Here is a 10,000-nt window from a genome sequence, read left to right on the forward strand (position 1 = left end):
GTCAGTCCGCATTTTATTCTGTCCTCACTTTTTCTGTCTGATCTTACCACCGAAAGACAGATCTATTTTCGGTTGCCTTGATTATACGCTGTTGCGGCTGTACAGAAAACTCAATTGCTCCGAAGAAACTCCGGCGCATGTTTTGCTTGTTTTAGATAATATTGCTATCGAAATGTCGAATAGTTTTTCCACATACTTGTGGGCATATCCTTTGCCCTCTAAGGAAAAATTTCAAGCAACAGCGCCCTTACCCAAGAACGAGAAGATGCCATCAACCCCTGTAATCCAAATCATGTTTTGGAGTTTGATGGTCGATATTATTTGATATTCATAACCTCGCGCAGTTAAGCTGATCTGAATTTATTTTCGAGAAAACCATCAAAAGAGAGAACAGAGCCAACAAAATATGTTATAGAGATCTTGTCAACAGTAAAAATAAAAACAATATAGATTTTAAAGGCAAAAAAATATTTTTGTTTTTCATTGAAATGATAGAGGTTGTCGATCGTCTCCAGCCGGAAAACACCTCCTATATTTTGTTATTAACATATCGGTAAATCGTTTATCGAGATATATTTTGGACATAAAAAACATCCTTTACTTGGAAAGTTCGCAGAGGTACTTTCAGGCAATGAAAAAAATATCTCGCACTTACAAAGATCCATGTCAGTAATATAACAAAATTCGTGTTGGATAAACAGGGTGTTCAGTTTCTCAATGATTATTAAAGAAAATAAGTAAGAAAATGCGCCGAAGTTTCTTCGGCCCAATCGAGTTTTCTGTACAGCCGCTAACGGTTATCAAGGCCACCGAAAATAGGTCTATCTTTCGATGGTCTCGGTATAATTCTGTATGAGCCGCGGCCCATGAAACTTTAACCACTGCCTTGTGGTGGCCTACCCTATATTGTTGCCAGAGGCAAGATTATGGCTAACTTTAACATCAAATAAAATAAAAAACTATTGAGGCTAGAGGGCTGAAATTTGGTATGTTTGATGATTGGAGGGTGGATGATCCAAGTACCAATTTGCAGCCCTCTAGCCTCAGTAGTTTTTAAGATCTGAGGGCGGACAGAAAAAGTGCGGACGGACAGACAAAGCCGGCACAGTAATTTTCTTTTCAGAAAGTTACAAAAAAGTAAAAGGTGAGGATCGTTTTAGAAAAATCTTGGAGTCCCGTGCAAGTGACAGATGCGGATCATATTATTTGTTATTTAAAGCTAATCCTTACTGGGTTTCCGGAGCTTTTTTTATGGAAGGGTTGTTCGGAAATCCATTGCCAACAATCAAACAAGCCCGTTGGGGCAGCGCCGACAGTGCACCTCATGTGGTGCTCTGTAGACTCTGTAGACATTACTTCGTCCTTTCGGTCCCTAGATGCAACCCCTTTCATTCTTTTACTGTACCTCTGTTCATATTCTCTTTCTTCCATTTTACTTTCCGCCCTCTGTTAACACTTGTTACATGGTGCAGCTGCGAGTTTTCCTCAGTTTCCCTTTCAGCGCTGGATGACCCCTTAGGTCCCAGGCCTTGGACTTTGGACTAAGTTAAATATTCCATTCCATTCCATTACATTCCAGGAATCAAACAAGCAACGTAGTCATGTCAGGTGGCCACTTCAAGATGGACGTGGTCGGTGAGATTACAGTTAGGCCTATTCCAAAACAGGTTACATGACTGGCCTTCCTTAAGCATCTCAGGTTCACATTCATGCGTCAACGTCTTGAACTCCAATAGCCAATTGTTGTTGACAGTCCTACGAAAACCTATCCAACTACATGCCTTTTATATATATATATGTATATATAATATATGTATAAATACATATGTATATATACACATAAATACATATATAATATATATATATATATACATATATATATATATATATATATATATATATATATATATATATATATATATATATATATATATATATATATATATATATATATATATATATATATATATATATATATATATATATATATGAATGTCACATGCACCGTGACATGTTTTGCGAATGTTTATATATATATACATATATGTATATAATTATATATATATGTATATATATATGTGTGTGTGTGTGTGTGTGTGTGAAAGACAGATTCAGAGAGAAAGAGGAAGAAACAACTCGGATGTAAACTTTCTACAAAATCTTTTTTTTTTCCTGTTGTAAAAGATAATAAAGTTGTCCTTTCTTTGGTAACCTTAACTGAAACAGACCTCATGGAAGTTACCAGCTTCGATAACTTGTTCTTTAAATCATGAAAATTATGATATATTTGTAATTTAGTTTCTTTCATTAAAGGGTCTTAGAGTTAACGAGGGAGCTTTGATGCTTGGGAGGAAGAGTAAAACCAGTTAACCGATTGAGGCTTAAAAGGAAGTGCTACTTAGGGGGGGAAATGTAACAAAGAAGCCAAGACCCTCTTGATCAATGGTTCTTAACCTTTTTATTACCACGCCCACTCTAAGAGGTGGTCCTTCCCTCCACGCCCCCCACCCCTTGCACCTATGAGTAAAATTCCCTCCCAGATTTAAAGGCCAGGGGAAAAAATAGAAAGAGAGGGGGTGTTTTTATTCTATTGGGAATGAATTAGTGAGATACTTGACACTGCTTCTTAGCGGCTCTTGCTAAGGGAATAAAGAATATAATTAGAGAATTTTTTATTTTTCCCCAGGGCTCGCGGCCCCCACCTTGGAAATTGGTGACACCCCCCAGGTTAAGAGCCACTGCTCTTGATTATTCGGTTTACTTTCAAAATTGTTTGTTTTTTGACGGGGATATTGATGGGGCAGGCCACATAGTGGTCGTATCGAGACCAGGCTTGATTGAGGCAAGAAAGAGAGAGGGCTTTGGTGGACGATAATGTAGAAATTTTAATTCCTAACGCTCCTCGCCCCATAAAAAAAGAGGCATTCACACTCAAATATATATAAACACCTTTTGGAAAATGGAAGACTGTTGATATCCATGAAAATGGAATTTGGGGAGAATTCCAAAGTTAGTTTTGAATTGAAATTGAATATAGAATTTAGGCCAAAGGCCAAGCACTGGGACCTATGAGGTCATTCAGCGCTGAAACGAAAGTTGACAGTAAAAGGTCTGAAAGGTGTAACAGGAAGAAAACCTCTCAGTTGCACTATGAATCAATTGCTAGGAGATGGTGGAACGTAAGATGGAAAAAAGAGAATATGAAAGGAGGTACAGTAAAAGGAACGAAAGGGGTTGGAGCTAGGGGCCGAAGGCACGCTACAAAGAACCTTATGTAATGCCTACAGTGCACCGCATGAGGTGCGCTGACGGGACTAGCCCCCTACGGGGAAAGTTTGTTTTGAGATGTTTAAATGGCACGGACATGAACCAGTCTCCATTTCAAGTGTTCCCGTAGCGGGTTAGTGCTATTAGGGCACCTCACACGGTGCACTGTAGGCATTTCTTTAGGTTCTTCGCAGCGTCTCTTCGGCCCATAGCTGCAGCCCCTTTTATTCCTTTTACTCTACCTCCGTTCATGTTAGCTTTCTTCCACCTTGCTTTCTCCCCTTTTTCAACAATTGTTTCATTGTGCAACTTCCAGGTTTACCTCCTGTTACACTTTTCAAACCTTTTTACTCTCAATATCCTTTGTAGCGCTGAATGACCTCATAGGTCCCAGGGCTTGGTTTTTGGCCTAAATTGCACATTCCACTTCCATTTTAAGTGAGGATGAAATTCCTAAAGTTAAGAATGATCAAATACACCTGATTATAAATTAGCTGGACAGACCTATTTCATTCATTACATTATTATTGTGAATGGATACATCAAACATCCTTTTTGTTGTTGTTGTTGTTGTTGTTGTTATAAGATCAAGGTAACAAATGAGCAGCACATCACTTTGACAAATTTATTCTATAAAAATATTCAAGTGAAATAAATACAAAAGCGTATTCGTCGTCAGAGGAGACATTTCTCTCGCGGAATGTCGCAACTTTGTACCGTAAGTCCCTTCGTGAAGTCCGTCAGCTGAAGTCCACCCTAGTGATACACGTCCACAGGGGCGTGGTAGGCCGGTTTGGGCGCATAGGTAGGGGCGTGTTTGGGCACGTACTCGTCGTAGTGGGCTTCCCCTTCGTAGGTGACGGTGGCGTGGTATCCCGTCTCGTCGGCGTAATAAGTGACGGTCTGGATGCGCCCGTCGGGGAGGTGGACGAAGTATTTGCCTTCAGTCTTGTAGCCGTCGCGGACTTCGTCATGGCCGAAGTGGGCGCCCGAGTAGTCGTCGTGGATCAGGTAGTTGTAGTTGTACGCCGCGGGGATCTGAGAGCGAGAAAAATAGGGCGATAAATGGTAATAATGCTAATAATAAAAAAAATTATTATAATTCGATTTTCCGAGTGGTTGCGGTATAAAAATGAATCAAAATCGTACGTCTTTCATGTAAGGAAGTCTTTCATAATCATTCACTACATGAATGATCCTCAGTCATATCTATATCATGCAGATAAAGTTGACTGGTGAATGTGACAGACAGGTTCGTTTTTGAAACGAAAAATACAATGGCAAAGGAAAACTAGATTAATGAAATTGTAGCAGATCAGCTTTATGACAACATAAGCAATCAAAGCTTTATAATTAAGTAAACAATATCTTATAATTAATCGGAAATTAAGAAAACTCTCTCTCTCTCTCTCTCTCTCTCTCTCTCTCTCTCTCTCTCTCTCTCTCTCTCTCTCTCTCTCTCTCATATATATATATATATATATATATATATATATATATATATATATATATATATATATATATATATATATATATATATACATGTATATATATATTTATATATATGTACTGTTTTATATATATATATATATATATATATATATATATATATATATATATATATATATATATATATATATATATATATATATATATATATATATATAATATATATGATATTCTTTTTTAATTATCATACTTTCATTACGTATGTTGTCATAAAGTTTATTTTATATATATATATATATATATATATATATATATATATATATATATATATATACATATATATATATATATATATATATATATATATATATATATATATATATTGATAGATATATATTATGTGTGTGTGATATGAAATAAACTTTATGACAACATACGTAACAAAAGCATGATAATTAAAAATGAATATCATACAAGTAATAAATCATTTAAGGAAAAACAGTAGACATAATAACATATTCCTGCTTTTTTCAAAAATTTAATCTACTTACGTCGTGATACGTCTCATGACCATATCCACCTTTGCCGTGAAGCACCGGCTTGACTACGCCGCCGTGATGTACAGGAACATGGACTTTAGGACTATGTACAATTGGCCCAGCGTGGTGAACGGGACTATGTACAATTGGCCCGGCGTGGTGTACTGGACTATGTACAATTGGCCCAGCGTGATGAACGGGACTATGCACAATTGAACCTGCGTGGTGAACGGGACTATGTACAATTGGTCCAGCGTGGTGTACAGGACTGTGTACAACGGGGCTTGCGTGGTGTACTGGGGAGTGAAGGAGGCTGACTTCACCGGCTGCTAACGAGGCCACGCCCACAACTAGGAGTAGTGTTGCCTGTTGACGATACGAGATTAATTAGGGTAAGTGACATTGCTTGTGATTAATAATACCAATAAAAGATTCTGAGGGTCCATCCATGCTTTAAGAAAAAATAAATATCAACACTTCTCGGTCTTTAGCCAAAAATTCCACAAGATGTCATCAACATCCACTTACAAGTTTCTAAACAACTCCGCGGGATAAACAGGCAAACAAACGGGCGATTGTTACATAATCTCTATACAGTAGCTGACAGAGATGAAGACAATAATATAGATAATATATATAACATTAAATATTTCAAATTAGATTGTTGGAAAACTGAACCACTTTCTAAGCTCATGGGACAGGCTCGATCAATTCAGCCTGATGTGGGTGAGAACTGGAGGACGGCAAAGTTAAAGAAGTTGAACAGCCAAGTGGGAAAAGACAAAAGAGAACGGATGAAAAGTTAAAGGCAGAAAGCGACGCAGCTCGAACAACATTGCTAAGAGTTATAACATGATGGAGGGTAGAACTAGGATGGGTGAACCTTTTGGTTTATAGAAAATTTAAGTATTTTTAATTAGTACTTTTTTATGAGGTAGTTCGCTCTTTCTAACCTTGGCTGTGACCAATATAAAAATAATAATATATTAATAATAATAATAATAAACTAGATTCGTTACGCCAACAGAAAATCAAGCTTCGGAAAAACTAATTAACAAGTACAACGGATTACTCTACCTGGTACATGGTTGCTGTCAACGAGAGTTAAAGAGTATGCGTCACAGAACCTGCTGCTCCCCCTTATATACGTTTCGGGCGTTCATTACGACGCACGCGCAGTCATAGTTATGTTCTATTTCAGTCGCACCCGTAAGATCGAAAGTGACTTTCGTATTTTTCACGGTCATTACTCAATGTTATTTCTTGGCTCCCCTTTTTCAGGACGCCGACGGGACGCCCCCAACCCGGCGTGTCCTTAATGCAACCCCCGAAATTACGGGGTCTTAGGAAAGAGGGAGTTAGGCAGGGAGAAGGGACGAGATTAGAGGTATTTGGTGTTAGAATGGAAATGTTTACAGTCTTCGATTTACATATATATAATATATATAAATGTGTGTATATATATCCATTTACATATATAGAAGTGTATATGTACATATATATATATATATATATATATATATATATATATATATATATATATATATATATATATATATATATATATACGTAGATAAATCGAAGACTGTAAACATTTCCATTCTAACACCAAATATCTCTAGTCTCGTCCCTTCTCCCTGCCTGAATATACATACACACACACATATATGTATAATGTGTGTGTGCGTGTGTGTGTGTGTGTGCGCGCGCGCGTGTGCATTAACGTGGGTTTGCGTATGTGTATTGGGGATCGGGTGGATGGGCGTGCCTGCGTCCATAAGACTATGATTTTTTTCCCCACATGATATGAGACTTACGCGACAGTTCAACGGGAAACAGAATGTTGGTCAGATATCACTTTTCAAGGTGGTCTAATTGCCAAGTGGAAATCCAATCTCACTTACAATAACTTCAAAGTTCATTTGATTCTTTAAGAGGGGGATGATACTGCGATTGTTCTGTTGATTAAGAATACTTATGAAGATGATAGTAATGATGAATATTATTGCTCATCTATTAGATAACATGAAGTTTCTGACCTTAAATCTTTTGACTATGACAGAACCCTCAGGTAAATTACCAAGAAGAAGAAATAGTTTTTTTTTTTTTTTTGTCACTGAGAGCTGAAATGCTTCTCCAAGATGACTTGGAATTGATGGTCCCTGTTACGGCTATATCTTTGTGCAAATGAATTTGAGAATTTTTTTCAATTTAAGTATTTTATATAATTTTGCATTCATGTCCCTCCAGCCGCTATCTATCGTCTCCCTTCATTCAAGAGGCTGGTGTAAATACTACTTTTTAATCTTTCCTTTTCTTCATAAATCCATTCTAAATTCTAGTTTTAGTTTTCTGAAATGAGGACTATTGTGCCGGCTTTGTCTGTCCGTCCGCACTTTTTTCCGCCTGCACTTTTTCTGTCCCCCCTCTCATATTTTAAAAACTACCGAGGCTAGAGGGCTGCAAATTGGTATGTTGATCATCCACCTTCCAATCATCAAACATGCCAAATTGCAGCCCTCTAGCCTCAGTAGTTTTTATTTTATTTAAGGTTAAGGTTAGCCATAATCGTGCATCTGGCAACAATATAGGCCAGGCCACCACCGGGCCATTGTTAAAGTTGCATGGGCCGCGGCTCATAGAGCATTACACCGAGACCACCAAAAGATAGGTCTATTTTCGGTGGCCTTGATACGCTGTAGCGGCTGTACAGAAAACTCGACTGCGCCGAAGAAACTTCGACCCATTTTTTACTTGTTTCATTTTTCCTTTCCTTGTTAAATTCAAGCCTGCACAAGACGAAGGCTTTGAAGGTTGTCCATCCAACAGCCTTTGACTTCCTAAGGACTATCTCTCTCTCCCACTGAGATTTATTTTTCTCTATGACTTCCTTCTTTCAGGTCACGGTAGCTTCTCAGATAAGCTTACTGGTCCTGAGAATTTTCACATCAAATAAGTTGATGAAAATTACTGCTATTGGTCGACAAGGCCGCTTTTCATTTCTGAGAGATTTCCCCGATGGATTTGTCTCTGTAGTTTGCTACTTTTTTTTTTGTGAGTATCGGAATCTCAAGTCAGCGACCTCTTACATCAACTCGAATCACAGAAGGAATTACTGGTCTGTTGGCCCAATTGTATTCATTCATTGTTCCCGGGGGAGTGTGGTTGCAAATTTACTTTATTATGTCGTTTCTCTGCTGTCATTTGAGTCTTTTCTTCAGATCTAAAGAATGTTTATGTCCAGCTTATTCTGAATAATAATGCTCATTGTTAATGCCCTGAAATGTTTTAGCATAGAACTCCCAAAATTTACAATGACCTCACGACTTGGATTCTCCAAGGCGAACTCTGTTATTAGTGTGATTTCTTCAAAGAAAACCACAATGTAATTTGAAGGTTTCTGCTTTGTGGGCCTTTCAGACTGCCTATGTACTTCCTTGCTACGGACATTTCCTTTTCCCTATTCCTGCAATTTGTCCTTTGAGGCGAAGGAGAGAGTCCTACTTCCTTGCAGTTAATCACTTTTCCACATTCCAAATTTGCATAAATAAGATTACCAGTTGAACTGTCTGTTTCCCTCCATTTCCAAAGTTTGTAATTTTCTCCACAGTCCCCCTCCCTCCCTCTCCTCCCCCAACCACCACTACTGTGTCCCTGTTTTCCAGTAATCTTCGTCAGAGCCGAATATATTCTTGCCTTTGGGTTTAGGCAGCTCCATTCTTTATAGATTTTTTTTCTCTTAGGCCCAGGCTGAATGACAGCATTAGATTGATTGATTGCACTGCATCTTGGTTTTTCATTTAAAAGAGATGTGTAAATAATTTGGATGAGATTTGTGGACACATTTCCTAATCAAGACCTTACTCGGTATTTCTGAAGATTGTCTTGTATATCCTTTTCCATTCATTAATCTGTTGTAGTTAACGGAGCTTCATCTATCTCTATCCATTTTCCAGTATTTTAAGTTTCTTTGTACAGGAAAACTGTAATCTAACTTGCCATTTAAGCTTAGCTCTGGCATTGGCCGAGAGGCAAAGATAGGAACATTTTATTTAATATCTTTGTTTTAGAAAGTTTGCAACAGGAGAACCTGTCATGCAGTTGTTCTTTGCGTCTCTCGAAGACTGATATATTTCCTCTCAAGAGTTGATTCGTGTGAACTTCTCAGAGAAATGAAAGGGTTGGAAATCATTTTATTTTTTTCCTACTTCTAAAAACGACTCCTCGCATTAAATATTACAAAATGCACTTTAACCTACTCCATTTTTCAGAATGTGTTCCCCCGAAGCTCATTCTAAACCACTCTTGACCCGGGCTTCGGCGAACCCACATCGCACACACAACAGAAGAATTAATCCCAGCAATGTCGGGCTATATCTGCCACAAGTGCTACTTTTCCTGAGCGTAACTGCGCATTACTCCGCCTCAAAAAGCAATGGTAAGTCTTCCTTGGGGCTGGACCTTAGTAGTGGCGATTGTCGACCCGAGCTTACAGTGAAAGGTGTTTGAAATCTAAGCACTGATATTAGAGCGTAAATCCAGGTAAAACGAGCGTTTGTGTTCTCGTAGCAATTGAAAGGTCGTGTGCGCGACGGAAGTGCAAAGTCATGCGGGCCGGAATTTGAAACTAAATTTTCGTTTTTTAAAGGTTTATGAATGGTGTCGAATGCGTTGTTCGCGCTAAGGTGTTTCCTCCCTCTAGTGCGTTGCTTTTCTGTGTTGTTTCTGTTTATGCAACGCGTTGT

General features: G+C 38.1%; 2 protein-coding genes across 3 annotated transcripts in view; one reads left to right on the forward strand and one right to left on the reverse strand.

Moving 5' to 3' along the window:
• Positions 1-10,000, forward strand: part of LOC136834971 (tyrosine-protein phosphatase non-receptor type 23-like) — an 84,068-nt gene that overhangs the window by 49,765 nt on the left and 24,303 nt on the right. For both annotated transcript variants that reach the window (XM_067097932.1, XM_067097934.1), the window contains one exon: positions 9,527-9,693. The gene's annotated coding sequence lies outside the window, so the exon portion shown is untranslated. The remainder of the gene's footprint in view (positions 1-9,526; positions 9,694-10,000) is intronic.
• Positions 3,922-6,373, reverse strand: LOC136834972 (cuticle protein 8-like). The gene is made up of 3 exons (XM_067097936.1): positions 6,333-6,373; positions 5,268-5,621; positions 3,922-4,305 (listed from the first exon to the last, which is right to left on the reverse strand). Exons 1-3 carry the CDS (start codon positions 6,339-6,341, stop codon positions 4,024-4,026), a joined length of 645 nt encoding a protein of 214 aa, XP_066954037.1. The 5' UTR covers positions 6,342-6,373; the 3' UTR covers positions 3,922-4,023.

This window comes from Macrobrachium rosenbergii, chromosome 54, assembly GCF_040412425.1.
Source record: "Macrobrachium rosenbergii isolate ZJJX-2024 chromosome 54, ASM4041242v1, whole genome shotgun sequence".
NCBI lineage: Eukaryota > Metazoa > Arthropoda > Malacostraca > Decapoda > Palaemonidae > Macrobrachium > Macrobrachium rosenbergii.